The sequence below is a fragment of the Rhodnius prolixus genome, unplaced genomic scaffold (assembly GCF_049639745.1).
Source record: "Rhodnius prolixus isolate KJV_2025 unplaced genomic scaffold, Rpr scaffold_18, whole genome shotgun sequence".
Classification (NCBI taxonomy): Eukaryota; Metazoa; Arthropoda; class Insecta; order Hemiptera; family Reduviidae; genus Rhodnius; species Rhodnius prolixus.
In genome coordinates, this window is record NW_027411636.1 from 236,089 (window position 1) to 252,725 (window position 16,637).

Consider the following 16,637-nt stretch of genomic DNA (forward strand, 5'->3'; position numbering starts at 1 on the left):
AGCTGCAATATTTACGACGGCCAGAAACTGTATCTTTAGTTCCGAAAAAGTTAGTTTTTTATTACTTCTTTTTGTTATTAATTATTGATAAATTAAAATTAATGCTTATTATTTATTCAATTTACAATTACTATTACTGTGAAGAACGAAGAAGCTGCTCGTACGTAGGTACCAACGAGAAGCCAAAATGTATATATTTCCTGTGATCTAGAATTGGTCAAACCTAATTTAGGAAGAGAGAGTGAAGCTGCAGGTTGGGTGGTTGTACAGTATTGAGAAGCAACAATTTATTTGATCCAAGATTTATTAATTACGAGATAAAAGGCTTTACGTACCTGATGGAGTGGAGCGAGCGACACTGTGAGAGCGAGTGCCGCCTTCAGACCGTCGGCAGCGCAGCCGCCCCACCACTGCCCCCGGGCCTGCCCTTTGCCGCACACTACCCTATTCCATCTGGCAATGATTGCCACACCATCGTTGGCACTTTCTAGAAATGCCGACCAAAATCTTCAACAAATTCAAAATCAGGTTCATCTCTAATCTTCTCACTTGGTTAAGTTTAGCCTGGCGTTTCAATACAACTCGGACCAAATTCTGCATTTTATTTAGAGTAAGTTATTTATTTATTAATTTAAAATCCAAGGCCAAGATCGGAAATCGAACACCATATATCTTAGCGTAGTGGTCCTTGCCTCTGACCGCTCAGCTACCGTGGCCCTTTCTTATTTCTTCCTAGGTTATAATTAATTGAATGGATTTTAGAAATAATAGTCCTTCTTACTTCACATGGTCTGAAGATATGCAGTACTTTGTAGACGAAAGTCTGCCGAAAGAATTTCCGAAAGTCGATATTTGTAGATTCTAGTGCTTCTTCTAACAGAATGTGTATTATCCATCTTTTAGCCAACTCCTCAATGTACCATTTGATAACATTGTTCAGCGATATTTACCGAAACTGCTTCTAACCCACTTAATAAAGGAATTGTTTTATTGTTGCTAAACATCTCTTCCAAGTTCTCCGAAAGGTACTACTAACGCCTTTTGCTAACATCGTATTTTATAATATATAGATTCCCTACAAACCTTAGATTAGAAGCTTCTGACAGCTCTTTAACAAGTAAACATTGCTTTGAAGCAAAAAAATAAACAAATTACTAACCTAACATTTACTACGGATTCTTGTAAAATTGAATGAAACCTTTGATAGTGAATACATAGAATTTAATAAAACTTTAAAGTTACCCTTAAAGAAAATAACAATATATGATTAATACTGGTCGTTTCAATGTTTGAAGAAAATATGTTAGTTCTCGTGTATGTATGTATGTTAAGTTACCTTGTATGTGTGTATGTTAAGTTACCTTGAGAAGTGGAAAAATAGAAAGCAGTGGGTTTCTCACTAGATTTTATTTTTTCTAAAAATTCACGAGAAACATTTTTTCAGAGACCTCTTCTGAACTAGAGCTAGTGGGCGTGAATGGAGTTGATCTGCCGCTGTTATCAACTTCCACTACCAAAGCTTTGCATGGTCGGCTGCACTTGGCGATTCGATTTGCCTCACAAAGTCCACCAATCAACTTCGTCTGCAGCATGTGAAAATATGTGATTCTGATATTGAACTAATTCGAATATAAGTAAAATCTAAAAAGATTCTTTAAAAAACACAAAAATCTTCTAAAGCAAAAAATATTAATTTAGATGTAGATTGATATTTTCACAGCAATTATTTTTGAAAGAACTGGTTGAGGATAGATAAAAAGATGAGACAATATTCTGAATGATGCAAGAATGATTTTAAGGCAAACAATCTGAGTACTTAAATTTCAGATGAAAAATTAAACAGCATTTTATTTAAACTCAACCATTGTTTGATGCCAGTAACTAATAAACATTTTTACCTATAATGAACTTCCCAGGTGAGCTATCAGCTCACTTCATTAAGAACAAATGCAGTCATCAGAACCACGTATATCGTATATGATGAGCACATCGATTTTAAAGTGGCAGATTTTTGATTCTTGGAAGGAGCACTTACAAGTAATGTAAGGAGCCTGGGGGAGTTCTAGGTGATGGCCTAGACATGTGAGCTGTCCAACTTGAAAACATTTCAGCTCCCATTATGAAATAAAGTAACGTTTTGAAGGGAAAGTTAGGAAGGTATTTGGGTGGCCAAACAAAGGAGAATTAAGTTTGACGTGGTATCCAGGAGGGACATCTAGCTTGCACCCCTGGCATGATAGTGGCAGGCTGTAACTGGGCAACCTCGTATTCACCCCGCTATCAAACTGACATTCACTTCACTCAAGCTAGATTTCTAGCGAATTATAGCCAATTTGGTTTCTATGCGGTTGTACCGAAAAGCGCGTTTCACTACGGAGATTAAGACGATTAGTTCATTCTTCATGAACTAACTTTTCTCGCTAATTGATATTATTTATAAAATAAGAACACAAGGTTATACTTTTTATATGTATCTATTTAGTTTAATTCAACTTGTTTATTTCTAAAAAATAAAATAGTAATTTAAAAAAATACACACGAAATTGTTTTTACTTTTTTACTATTTTGACAGTTAGGTTTGAAAAGTTTAATCTAATCAAGGTTTTTTAATACTGCCTTAAGAAGAGGTATGACAGGTAAGTGGGAGATCCCTACTCCGAATCACGAGTGAATCTATTTTTATTGCTAGGAAAAACCAATTAGAATTGGTTTTATTTATTTACATTTAAAACTACATTGTTTCCAGTCTTAATAAGTGAAAATTTGATATTTCCTCCCATTAAATTTGAAAATATCGCTTTGTTATTTAGTTGCTGACTTGGTCAGGTAGTTTTATGATTTGTTGCTCAAAACTCTAATTTTCTTGAGAATGGCAGCCAAGATCTTGTTTCACTTTTAATTTCGCACATTATAATTACCATTTGAAACTTATTTTGAAATATTTTATTAATTCTCTGAGAGTGGGGCAATGCAATTTAGTGCTATTTACGGTTCCATTACCTATTTATGACTGTCGTAGGTTAAAAGAGCTGCAAAAATAAAATTAATGACAGGAAGTGCCAAGTTCAAGAATCTTATTTTCAGCTTTCCACTATTTCCTCGAAATGCACACCAGCTGATTTTTGTAGACATTCTTCATCGAGTTGTAAAGATTAAATATGTCGCTGAAATTCCGTGTGTTTAGAAAATAGCGTTCCCAGAAGTGTGATACTTTTGGATGAATCCCCTGAAGATTTCCACCAAATTAAAACTATTGTTCGGGGACATCTCGCGTTTCTTTTAAACGTTCCTTTATTCCAGTGGCTTTAAACTGAAGTGTACTAATGTCAATAAAAGCACCAAGATTGTGTTGCTTACCAGTAACTGAATATTCTAGTTTTAACGAACTTCAGTAATCGCCTGAATAGCAGACAAAATGTATAAACTTATTCAAACCAAATATGTGGTGGTGTTAACAACCAGTTGAACGCGTGATTTGTAATTGGTTCAGTGGTTTTCCAAGTGATGTACCAACTTCCGCCATTACATACCACACACTTTGCCCTTAATCTTGTGGCAGGCAATTTCCATTTAATTGCTTCTGAACTTAAACTAGAAAGTCATGGCGGTGAAGTGATCTCCCGCACATACTCTCTGCATTAACTTCAGACTTCTCTCTTTGAAATTTTTCATCCAAGGTGCCACTGCAGTATACGCGCCCCAAAATGAAACAAAAACAGAATTTGGCTCCGATAGCTGGATATCCTGATTTAACCCAATAAAACATGTATGGAATACGTTTCCACCAAGCAGAAAACAAATTCGAGTAGACTGGAATAAGATGCACCTGTGGACAGCGATCGTTTCATTCTAAGTTATACCACAAACTTACATAAAATTCAATAACCTTAATACATGAAAGTGCCATTTTGAGGGCTAATGACCATTTTCATTTAATGCGATGCCCTAGCGTTGATCTATTTGGATTAAAGCGTAATCGTTACCCACGAAACTGTACATTTTAAAAGCCCTTATTAACAATTGTTGGATATTGAAATTTTGGAAATGTATTTTCTTGCAAGCTGAAATCATTCATTTGTGTCACTTGATTAACAAAGAGAACGAGACCTGAACAGCTGGAGGGAAAGTACTCAGGATCCTGAAGGCTTACTTTAAACTTGTGTTCTCAACTAATACTTGGTCCATTAATCGAGTAAGCATCAACAGCATCTCTGCCACATAAAACAGATTAAGGGAAGCGATTAGAACCTAATTCAGATCCTAGTTCAGTTGGGAGCGCGATAGTCCAGCAAACTGGAGATTTTGGGGTCAAACCCAGGAGTTCGTCCCGTCAGGGAAGATTTCTCTTTCTAGAAAAATTGAAATTTTCTCTTCAACCAGGCGGCTTAACTAATATGTTTAGCTCTTCGTAGTTAATTCAAGAAGTGTAATACCATTACTTTAAATAAAAAAATAATCAGGGAAAAGTTTAAAAAAATGGTCCTTAGAAAATATCTACATGAGGAATTCACTACTAAATAGAATACTCGTAAGATCTTAGCCTCGCAATCGATTAACGTTCTTAAAAGTTTCAATACAATTTCAAAATGTTCGAAATGGAAAAAAATTGTGAGGGGCTTGTGGTGGGGTTGAAACGTGTGATCGCTAGTTGGTTGTAACCGCATCTTAAGAGAGAGAAGTAAACATAGACCAGTTCGTTTTTCTCCTTTTAGCCACTTGGAGGGCAGCTTCTTAATTCTGGATGTACAGCTGTCACTGAGAGTACTGAGAGGTTAACCTCTTTTCAACCGCCACCTAAGAGTTTTCTTCTATTCAAAATTAAAAAAAAAGAAGTTATTCCTATAAGTATTCATCAGGTTTTTTTTTTAAAATGTATTAGTGGTCTTATTATGAAAATTCATTAATCTCAGTTACAATTTATATCTTATGTATTTCCAAGTAAAATTTAATTGATATTGTACTATAATTTAAAATGATCTATAATAACAAAAAGGTTCTTTTTCATTAATTCAGCAATCATTGCAGAATTTCGTTGGTTTAAACATGGCACCAATAGATATGATAAAAAAATAATTTTTCATTCCATCGTCCAGTGACAGATTTCGAAGACTACCAATCGGTTATTGTGGGAAGAAGTTGGGTTTTTGGATTTATATCATCATTTCTTCGTCCAGCTCCTCGTCAAGTCTGTCAGTGATGTAGTAGGTGTATAGCAGGGAGTAGGTTGTCATCATGCTGATAAAGGCAACAGGAAATGCTCTTCTAGCCACTATGTCGATCTGGTGGAACCTACGCTCTGCCAGAGGATCCAAGTGGCGAGGTATGAAGGTGAAGCCTCGCAGGTATCTGAATGGCGCCATTAGAGTGTGGGCAAGACGTGAGCCAGCCCGACTGCTAGCCACTTGGCTGCTTGGAGTCACCGCCGTATACAGTACTTCCTCCCTGCAACATCCACTTCCATAAAATTCATCGCGCAAGTCGTCATTTCAATATGATTGTAATTATATTTTGCACTCTGAGTTCTGAGTTATGTCCGGCCAATGCTGGTCCACACTCACCTCTATCTGAGACCTTCTGCAGCACCCATTGATGGTTTGTGATTGCTGCATTTCCAGTCAAAATATCAGGCGACTACTTAGAAAGTGTTAAGGATTACATTTTGAAGGGACATAGCGAAGAAAATATCATAGGAAAGGAAAGTTTAGAAAACATTGTACAGAACACCTTAGAAGATGCTGTCGGGTAGGTTAGAGTGACGTTTTACGTAAAGTTTGTAGGTTGCTTAATGAAGAAGACGCACCTGAAAGGTTGCGCGGACAAATCCGTAGGAACTGAGTACCACCTGTTTGGCAAGAACACATAAGGACGTTTGTTGTCAGGGAAATTCGAATCTGCATCTATGTCTTCAAATGGCTCGTCACCTAGCACCAGAGAACCAAAATTCTCTTCTTGTTCCTGCAATAAGAAATTTATGAATTATTAACACTTTCCGGATAATTGAACTTTACCTAGGTTCCACCGATCTTTTCTTTATTCACTACCACTTTACGAGAGGGTCTGCATAGAAATAGGGTGTACACGATAATAACACTTTAGAAGCGATCAAATTTTTTGAGTTTATTGTACATTTCTACGATTATGTTCAAATATTTAACGATAAAAATTTCCTTGTCAATTGGGGTGCTAGGAGTCAGAGGCCTCTGGCTTGTTCCGTTATTTTACTTCAGCTTACTGAAAGAAGTATTACTTTCGTCATATCTTCGAAATTACGTTTCCATCAGAAATATAAGTCTTGTGCCAGTAACGCCTGACTGCACACCTTCATTTATAACTTTTATGTGAAAAAATTTTCCAGTAAAATTCGTTATATGATAGTTCTGAGGAGAGAGAGGGAAATGTTCTCTCTAAAGTTGAAAACTGCGCAATCACGGCTCCTGTATCAGTCAACATCAACTGAATATGTTCGGAGGTTTCGAGGTTCAATAATGTTTAAAGCTAGAGAACGGCAGCAAGAGAAGGTTTTGTATGCAATATACTTTTATATCTATTAGTTTGTTTTTATGAATGGTAGTTGTTCACAGTTTGTTTAACGAACTTTTCAGTTCGGAGAAGATAATTATTACTACAGTAATTTCATCAAGAAATGGAATCTCCAAGTTGCAACGTAGAGATGGCCACTAAATTAAAAAATAAAACAATTTTTATTAGTTTTTACTAAAAATAAATAAAAAATTAAAACTTGCCCTAAAAAATATTGAAGTTTAATTTAATTGCTAAAGAGAGAATTAAAAAACAACAGTTTTGAAGAACATTTTTTATAATTTAGGTTCAGGCGATTTGCAGGAGAGAAAGAAAGTTCGGCCAGATTTTGGGGCCAAAATTCTAATTAGCAAAACTTCAAACTATTACCACTTTTTCAGCAGCTTTCTTGGCAGCACGCTCCTCCAGTAACTTTTTAATATCAGCTGCTAATTTGTCCGTGAAGTTTATGACAGCAAATTCAATCATGACTGCGAATGCAAAGGCAAAACAGATAATAACGAACCAGTCAAGAGCGGTAGCGTGCGATACTTTTGGTAACTGAGCCCTTCCTCCAAACCCTAAGGTAGTGATGGAAAGGACGGTGGTGACGGCTGCCCTTAACAAAGACAAAGTTATTCACTACTAATACGTCATGTCCTTAACAATACTATCGTTCAGAAAGAAATTAACTGACCTAAAGAGGTTCTTCCGGCCACATCTGAAGGTGTAATCCAGAAAGATATCCAGGAACAGCATACGATTAAACTGCAAGGAACGTATATTTGCAGCAGGTAATAACCTGTTGACCGTCGCATGTGGAAATTTGCTTCTACTATTGAATATTCATCTGAAACCAACCATAATAAGAAGGTCTCAATTTTCTTTTGCAAATATTAAATAGAGAGGGGTTGGCCGCAAGTAGGGAGGTAGCTATGTTTCACGAGCAAATGCAGGATGATTTTAGATTTAGGGATCAGATCTGGAAGAGAAGGAGTAATAGAAATAAAGCCCTGATCTGAACTGGTAAACAGTACAAGTCTCCAAGAGACTTACAAATTAACTGTATAAAGATGTGCTTCCTTCATAGCATCTTTCGCCCAATCAATGTCATATGAACGACAGCATTCAGAGCTGATGAGTTCTTAGAAGACCAATACTATGCCTTACCAAGTTTATTCGCAGCTAATTGTGGTCAATACACTCACAATGATGTCTCACATTTAAAACACCTCACATTAGGTGAAAGTTCATTCTTCCTCCGATCATTTCATTCTTTCTTCTCCGATCGTTTTGTAATTTATCTCCCAGAACATAACACTCCTTGGTTGTGGTTTTGGCTACTGCATCATGTCCGCGCTAATATCTACCAGCATTCCCGATACCGCCATATCTAGAAGATCTTCTAGTTCGACCAGCCGATTTTCAGCCTATGACTGCAGAACCTCATTAGAGATAATGCGTCATGGCTGACATGTTAGAGGCATTACATTTCATTCTGAAGCTCTTAACCATATTTCAACGCACTCATAAAGAAGCACCAAAAGTAATGACTCCCAATCAACAGAACCTGTACATTAGCCTCCTGGCAGTCCCTTTAGACTTCATCCCAAGGCCTTTGGCTGCCTAGTAATCGTCGAGTCTTCTGAAAAGAACGTTGGAGTAACTTGAGAATGCCACGCCTGCATTAAATGAAATTAGCCCAAGCTACTTCTAAAGTGCATACTTTCCAAATGAAGCATAAACATGTTTCCAATTAGTTGAAAAATACGATTGCTAAAAATTAACCACCTTTTCCCCTATAGGCGAACAGGTCTCCTTTGATAGTTATGTTGACCACGTCGTATTGGGCCATCTCTACTCCAGGTTCCAAAGTGACGCCTTTTGAAGTCCATGAGTATACCAAATCGTGAGAGGTGTATCCATCTGCGGGGGCAAATAAAATAAACCCCAAAATCAAACAATTTCAAATTATATTTAGGAAAAAACTTGGTGTGCATCAGTCTAATATTTACTTAGAAATTGAATATTAATTAGATGGCTTCAATTGTAAATAAATTTACTATTGGCTGAACAAAGTGCATTTCACTATATGGAGTTATATTGTTTTGCGTTTTTTGCGCAAATACATTCAAGTGAACAGTATTATATTAAGACAACTACTTTTAGTAAAAGTGTAAGTTTTAATAAAACTTAATTGCGTGAACTGCTATTAGAAGAGGTCGTGTTCATTCTAAATTTCTTTATATTCTTTAGCTTACATTACAAAAACTCATTTTTACAAGAAATTTTATTTTTATGATTAATAATAAAAAAAGCCGGGAGCAGATGTACAATTTTTCAATTTAAAATCAGCAAAAAAACTTTTGTGACCCAGAGACGGTGCCGTCCACTAATTGGAGCTTTGGTTAAAAATAAAATTTTAATAAAAGCTATATTGGTGGAGAAGTTTGGTGAGAATGTAGCTGGGTTGCGCTTTATCAGATCTGGCGCGATCAACTACAGAATTGAGGTCCAGTCTCGGCGTTTTATTAGCTGCTCGCGGGATCGCGATGGCACTCTATAATTTATACCATATTAACCGGCTTTTACTGAATTATAAAAGTTTGTAATATTTATGATTCAGAAGAATGGAGTTCTTAGATAAATTAAGTGAGTCCTTAAAATATAGTACCAGGTTTGCTAGCTTAAATGTAATTAAAGTTTTATTTTTCAGACACGCAAATTATTATTATTATTATTATTTTATCTACACCACCCGTAAGTCACGGCAGTTCTGCCCGACGTCGGGTTTCCCAGTTCACAAATGCTTAAATTATTATATATGTTAGACATTTAATGCTTACTCTCAAAGCGAATTAAACAAATATAGCATTTTGCTTCTTATTCTTTTACTATGGTAAGACATATAAACATATATACAATAAGTACAGGGACAGTTGTAGTAAGAGTGTCTCAGTAAAAGGATTAGTTGGACATTTTCACAATTCTGTTTCATGGAATCGCAGCTGTGGTCTCGTAGCTAATGCTGCACTAAACTTAACATTTTGGTAATGATTTCATTCTATCTGAACGGCCTCATGTGCCGACACCTGAACTCACTTGTCAAATAACAAGTAACATTGACATTACAAGGCGATGGTAATACTAACAGCTTCCGATGTAAAGAGGACACTTCTGGGAGTCTAGAGGAAATTTTCTAAGATGCATCTTACATCTGGCGGAGACAGTCAGCCTGTAAACAACAAGATGTCGTATTGTCAAGTTAATCTTAACTGAAACATTTTATCAGCACTTTTATATGAATTATGACTGGCAAATCTGCACGCACAGAAAGCGTGAGAGAGAGAAAAAATTATTATTAGATATTTATGAAGTCCAGGAAGTGTCTGTTGCAAGAGCTGCACTTATGTTCGACAGATTCTGCTTTACTAAGAAGGCTGGGTTTGGTTCCGGTCTCTTAGAGAGTTGTCAATTGCCGAATTCAGGAAACCCATTTATTTCTTTGCTATATTATACTTGTTTTTGCTTGAGGACAGTGAAACAACTCTTTAAAGATTTTGTTTAGATATTTATTGTACTGGAAATTAGTGCAATGAAATTATAAAGTCACGAGTACACATGCAAAGTATACAGAGGTGAAATAAGTAAGTTATCTTTTTGAAAAAACCTCAGAAAGTGAAAAATTCAATGACAAGAGGCACGAGATATTTCTTAAATAACTTACTGACGCTCCCAACAGATACTCAAACGAAATATTCAGTCGGAGTCATGCGATTTTTGAATTTTCAGCTAGTGTTTTACCCTCCTTTTTCTTAAAAAAAAAAAAAAACTTTTTGGAATGAAGCAATCTTGAAACAGAATTCGAAACTCGTGAATTTAACATGCCTACAGAATTACTTCGTACAAGAAAGCCTGTAACATTCACCATTAGCTGGTTTGCCCCTCTTTTTCCCTGCGTCTCCTGGTCCTATCCTAAAAGTCCCTAACAGTTAAAGAAGGTTATATTGTTTTAGAGACATTAAATCTTCTTTCTTTACGTATTATGTACGTATTATATGTACGTATTTTTAAAAGTGTTTATCAATCACTGTTACTAGAGTTAAAGGCACCGCTGGGAGATAACCTGCACTTTCTCTACTTTCCATATCTTTGAAAGGAAGATTATTTAACCAGTTAAGCGCGTTTGACGTGTACACGTCAAACCAAATCTCTATTACAGTGCGTTCGAAGTGTATAGTCGTTGTGAAAAATATAAAATTGCCATTAACTATGAAAACTCGAAATTTTAATAAAATACAATAAGAATATTATTTGGTGGGATGTTTCCTTAATCTTCCCAATAGAACTACTAAGTATTTTATACGGAGCGGGGTGTGGGAGTCAGCCAAATGATAAGGGGTTGATACATGTTTGGTCTCCCCTTTAGAGATTGGTAATTACCGTACAAATAAAAGCTCCCAACCCTTGTGCAATGCCGTTTTTACCTTAGTTGGAGGTTCAGACCTCAGTACGAGCATGATTTCATTTTGCTCAGAATTCAAAGATCTTTTCTTCCTTGTAAAAGCTCTTGCATCTCCAGTTAACTAGGCAATGCATACGTGAAGCGGTGCAAGATTTTGAAAGAGCACTGAATGCTCTGTAATCTCGAGCCCCAGAAATTGCAGAAAAAGTGCTTGCATTGACTATTAGGACGTTGTAAATTTTGGTTGTTTTGCCCTGCGTTCGACGGGTATACACGTCATTGTCTGATTTTAATTCCGCGCTCTTTGGGGTTTTTTTAAAATTAAATTCCGCGCTTAAATGGTTAAGGGTGTGGTCCATGCTGTCAATTCTACCATTTGAAAGACACTAATTACAATCCCCACAAGCAAATTTTCGCCCAATCAGTTTCAATTGTCAGTCATTCTTGCAAATCAGTTGATTTGGTAGTTACCCACACTGGCTTGCCCTGATTTAATTAAGCAAACTTCAAAGTGTACACAAAAACAATAAAAATAATTTAGCCAATGCCAGAAAAAAAAATTGAATCAATAATGGAAAAAGTTAATAAAAGGTAGAATAAGGTCTAATATTCACCTCATTGAGTAAGTTAGGTTTCCGTCCTGTTTAATTCTCACAAACTTATTGGGACTTGTAATCTTGTGTAAGTAAGAACGTTTCCCATTTAAAAAGTAAGTGTCTGGTTTCCAAATTTTATCCAGGAATAACCAAGACATAGAGAATTCTTCAACGCCAGGGACAGAAAAACTAAGTCGTCGGTCATGCCAGGCCTGACGGAAGTATACATCCATCGTGTAAGTCTGCAATTACGAAAATAACATGGTTTGTTAAGAAAGTTTAAAATTAAAGCAATCCTTCTTAAATCAGCACGTAGTATGATTCTCCAAATTTCCAACTTGTACTTTTTAAACATATTTTCTCTCAGAGGAGAGAATTGCAACGTGGTGGAATGTTGCTAGAGTAATTTTATTCGTTTCGTACATTTCTTGAATATACCTCTCAAAAATATGTAAAGAGTGACACCAGTCACCAATTACAATACCATAAACTAGGGGAGTGAATGCGGAGTTGAACTTTTGGGAAGTTTTAGAGGAATTGAGTCTTTCCCAGAACTTTTCTATTGTCATACGGAATCACAAGTCCCATTTGATTCAGGAATGGGTGCTAACGTGCCGCTATTTTTGCTGACTCCTCTAAAGAGAGGCACCAATTTTCCAATGTTTCGCCTTTCATTAGACTTTAAACTGTCTTAAATAGTGGTGACACTAACATCCACGTTCCTTAAACCTTTGAGATGGTTCAGCTTCCACAGTAGTCCTTAAAGCAACATGTTCGTTGGTCAACTATCTTCAAGGTAGTCCGAAGTTCTTAGATCCATGAAGGAACCATCTAGATTATTCCTAAGGAGGTTCTTCGAGAGCATTTAGTTGCTTTCTTCAGGGCGATAACTGGGAAATTTAACTTCGGAAAGTATCTGGAATTAATCCATATTGCGATGAGTGTTTTGGTGTGTCTTGATCTCCGAAGTCAATGTAGGCTACCGGTTTTGACCTGTGCCCTGCTCGGCATTAGTCATATTAGACTAGGACATCAGATAGGAACATAATGCACACAAAATCCATGCTAGTCAGAAGAGATTGCAAAAGTAAAGAAATCTAAAGTAACTGCCTGTTTTTCAGGCGGAGCTTCATTTTAAACCACCGAATTAGGATGGTGAAATCGTATTTTTTCGAGATTAAGAATAGTGAAGGGGTTAGTGGTAATAATTGTGTAGTAGAATGAAGTGAGAGCCTAGCGGGAAGAAGAACATAATAGTAATTTTAGTGTTGTAATGGTTAGGTTAGGTTACCTCATCATTCTCTGACACGGGTCCCAAGCTTTTGATGTGCATGTTGACTTCCACTAGAAGAGGTGGCCCTGCAACAGTACGCCGAACAAGACTTGAAGCAAGAACAATATAAGAAGCTGTAATTAATACGAGATTATACCAAATATTAATTGACAAATTCTGTTCACTTGATACTTTTTCACTTTGCTGGCCTAAAGATGTGAAATTTTTTGTTAGAAATTCTCATTTGAGGTCCCTGAATCCGAAATATTGGTTTATGTTAACATAATTTCTATACTTTATTCTTTGTTGATATTTATAATTGGCTTCCTCTTAAACGTAAGTCGTGATTGTTTGACTGATGAGCCGTATTCCAGGAACCCAGACTACTTGAGCAGTTCCCTATTTTACTGTAAATTCTTACATTAGCATTACACTACTAGTTGGATAGAAAGCTTCAACGTGTTACATAAAAGCGATTCAGAACTAGTGAAAATGCTATTAGACCTGCAGTGCTGAATATCGCTGATTTTTATTCAGCGAGTGTAGTGTGAGAGGGATACTTAATTGATGCTAACCGAACTGATTAATCAACCTCTGTAGATGTGATGATGAGAAAAAAACGAATCGGTCAGTAATATAAAATATTTAAATGCTGCAATGGATGAAATCATCGACATAAAATTATTCCATTGAATGACGGGTGACGTCACACCTTGCAGCATTACCCACTGCTTATTGTACTCTGACAAAATGTCAAATCAAGTTGCAGGTCAAACATATCTTCAAGTTCAAATGAAACTGGAAAGGTTTCTGTAGATAGTAAATCAATAATTGAAAAACATGTACTAGATAGCCTTACTTCTGAAGAACTGATATTCCTCCGGACATTTGCATGCAAATTTGATACTCATGCGTATTATTCAGGTACTTGAACCAAGCAATATTCTAAAACGCCATTTTACAGGTGAGCCTGGGAACGGCGCTTAAGAAATATTTTAACCCAAGTTATAGAAGCACAAAATAAGAATTCATAGTAAAATTTAATTAATTGGAGCAGTTTTGAAGTTAAAAGTATTCATTCTGAAAAGTGGCATTTCCAATCAGCTGATTTCCTTCGTATTTTGGTTCTATAATAACACTTGAAACTTCCGTGGTAATATTTTTAGTATCAAACAAATGGTAATAAGACCTTACAATATTCAGAAGTAAGGAGCGCCCTTAATCGAATATTTCTGGCAAAATGTTACAAATAAACGTTGTCTAGATCTTTGGAGTTTTGGCAGATATAGACTCACACCCACAGACCAATTTTCTTCTTCAGGAGACCTCGAGAAAACGTCTGTTTTTGGAATTACATCTCTATTTGAAATAGTCGTAATGATAGCGTTTGGAACTTAAGGAAATCCCATAAACTTAAGAATTTAAATTATCGTCTTATTGGGGCAGATACCCCAAAATTCTAGCCTACCTCCAAAATCTGGTCTAATCCTCTTGTCGTAGTTGTTATTGAGTAAAAGACTGTTTAGCGTGCCGGTTACGTTAGTAGTAAACTCGCGTTGGTAAGGGACGCCGCTTGTTACAGAACATGTTGCGAAAAGCACCAACACTCGAATTATAGTCACACAGGAGCAAGAGAATTCGGCCGAACCGTGCAACATTACTGCGGTGAAGCATTTAGCTGAGCCCCAGTCGGAAATAGACGGGCGTTGCGTGTTGCCAACACACGCCTCAGCTCATTTGTCATCGAACCTGCTATGGATCGCTCATTAACCAACCAAAATATCCACATCCAAATTAACCTGGCTTTAATAAAACAAGGTTGCACTACACATAACTATCCCCCTAGTGGTTTCTTTCCTTATTTCATGAATTTTAAGAAACGGGCGTCAAGTCCACAACACTATTTCGAATCCAGTTAATACTTCAAGGTAAAATTTGTCTTAATATTAAACTCAAATACTACAGTTTATGAGGAGGGGTTTGTGCTTTCGAATTTCTGCCTAAAATTTATTCTTGAATCTAGTATTAAACTTAAACTAGAGTTCAAATTTGCCTTATTTCCCGTAGAACATTATTACCATTATTATTAAATTTTAAAGAAAAATATTGCAGCTAGATTCAAGATAAGGTTTTTAAGGAAAACTCTGCTGTCAATTAACTTCACACACTTTTATTAAATTAAATTACTCCTTTAAACTTCTTTCCTCATTGCACTTAGGTGATATACTTTTATATCCAGCAGGAAGTACATGGTTCTGACGAGGCACTTTCGAGGGATGTTGATATTTACTTGGTGCAAGGGCGTCTTATTTTTGGAAAAGGTTATATGTAGGCTTCCATTTTAAATGTGCTATTTCAGCGTAAAATTTGGTGTCATTTGTATTTGTATGATATTGTCTGTTATGTATTATTATGTAAGGGATAAACGTGCAGCTAAAATCGGAGTTTGAAGATTCTTCCTCTACCAGAAGTATCATTTTTCTAGACGCATAATTCACTAGCATTCCTTCGTTCGAAACTACCTTCTACCAATTTTACTAAAGTTTCTAAATACATTATATACTTGTTGATTAATAACTTTTATTTGATTTTTTTGTTTTGTTTTTTTGGTCGTTCTGACGACGGATTTGGGGTTCCCGTAACGTGTAGTATGTACGTTAAGGTGTAGTATGGAGTTTTACGATCTGGGCAGCGTTATTAAGAAATGAATAGGTTTTCCTATTCTTAGTTTGTCAAATTGTACAAAGAAAATGTCATATGAGTATTCAGACCACATTTTGCTCTGAAACGCAACAACGTGTATTCTACCAAAATCAGAAATGGTACTGCATATTAGCGAATTTAACATCACTGCACACTAAAATGTTATTGGCAAGCTGTACAGATGTGAGGCCCCCACTTGCGGAATTACTTTCAATCTTCCACTGGGAATGTTGTTTGGGTCGGTGACTGGAAGTAAATTGAATTATTGGTTTGTGGAGATTTGTTTACTTGACATTCACTATTCCTTTCGTCCAAGTCAAGCTAAATCAGCCGTCTCTGCGCCACTAATCTTGGGTAGATATCTACTCAATCGTAATCATCTCCTTTATCCTCTCTTAGAACCTCACTATAGGAAAACGAGATTCTGAGACTGCCTGAATTCACTCTACGGCTATCTCTTTCTAAAGTAACGAATTTTCTTCAGATTGCAATATTACTTTCTTATTACTGTCTCCAGTACCATCCTGACAGAGAAGGTTTGTATTTAACGGAACTCAGTACAGAATTGTGTGGCAATCATTCATGAAGACAGTAAGGTGTACATCAAGGATAAATAAGTCCACAGTTTACTAAGTTAAAAAAAAAAAACTCTTATGGATTCGCGCACATAGCCAACTGATTAGCTTCGAACTGGTATCCAGTGACCTCAAGAACTTGGGAGATTTTAGCTCGAAAGAGGTAGCCGTATTTGCATATAAATATATTGATGACACACTTAAAAGGCCAGCTTAACTTCTGCTTCTTAGACGAAAAACAGAGAATATTTATTCAAGCGAAAGTAACAAATTTACAAGTACATTGAGTTTACAAGGTTCAAAGTAAATCTTTGAAACCATTTACGAAAACATAGATGAGGAGTAAAGTGTCACTCCAGTCGACTGATTGGTCTTAAAATTTCTTATATTCTGAACATGCCAAGTAATATTACATATGATTCGGGGCCTCAAACTGAATGAGACTTTGACCACCCGCAGCCTGCGTTACGAAACTGAATTCCGAACTTATTAACAACCCGGATTAA

General features: G+C 36.3%; 2 protein-coding genes across 2 annotated transcripts in view; both read right to left on the minus strand.

Annotated features, from left to right (window-relative positions):
• The window catches only part of LOC141462196 (gamma-aminobutyric acid receptor subunit alpha-6), a 61,973-nt gene extending 61,596 nt beyond the window's left edge, over positions 1–377 (minus strand). Inside the window, exon 1 of the mRNA XM_074143855.1 lies at positions 336–377. The gene's annotated coding sequence lies outside the window, so the exon portion shown is untranslated. The remainder of the gene's footprint in view (positions 1–335) is intronic.
• A 4,467-nt stretch (positions 378–4,844) lies between these two features.
• On the minus strand, positions 4,845–14,583 carry LOC141462182 (gamma-aminobutyric acid receptor subunit alpha-6-like). The gene is made up of 9 exons (XM_074143827.1): positions 14,322–14,583; positions 12,872–12,939; positions 11,599–11,822; positions 9,672–9,754; positions 8,311–8,445; positions 7,217–7,369; positions 6,910–7,133; positions 5,801–5,955; positions 4,845–5,442 (listed from the first exon to the last, which is right to left on the minus strand). Exons 1-9 carry the CDS (start codon positions 14,509–14,511, stop codon positions 5,151–5,153), a joined length of 1,524 nt encoding a protein of 507 aa, XP_073999928.1. The 5' UTR covers positions 14,512–14,583; the 3' UTR covers positions 4,845–5,150.
• Between the last annotated feature and the right edge of the window lie 2,054 nt (positions 14,584–16,637).

Coding starts and splice junctions, on each gene's coding strand:
- LOC141462182 (XM_074143827.1), bottom strand. CDS start 14,511: ATGTTGCACGGTTCGGCCGAATTCTCTTGCTCCTGTGTGACTATAATT. Junction 8,446..9,671: donor TCCTCTTTACATCGGAAGCT/GTTAGTATTACC, acceptor TTGCCCCCGCAG/ATGGATACACCTCTCACGAT. Junction 7,370..8,310: donor GTTCGCCTATAGGGGAAAAG/GTGGTTAATTTT, acceptor GGTTGGTTTCAG/ATGAATATTCAATAGTAGAA.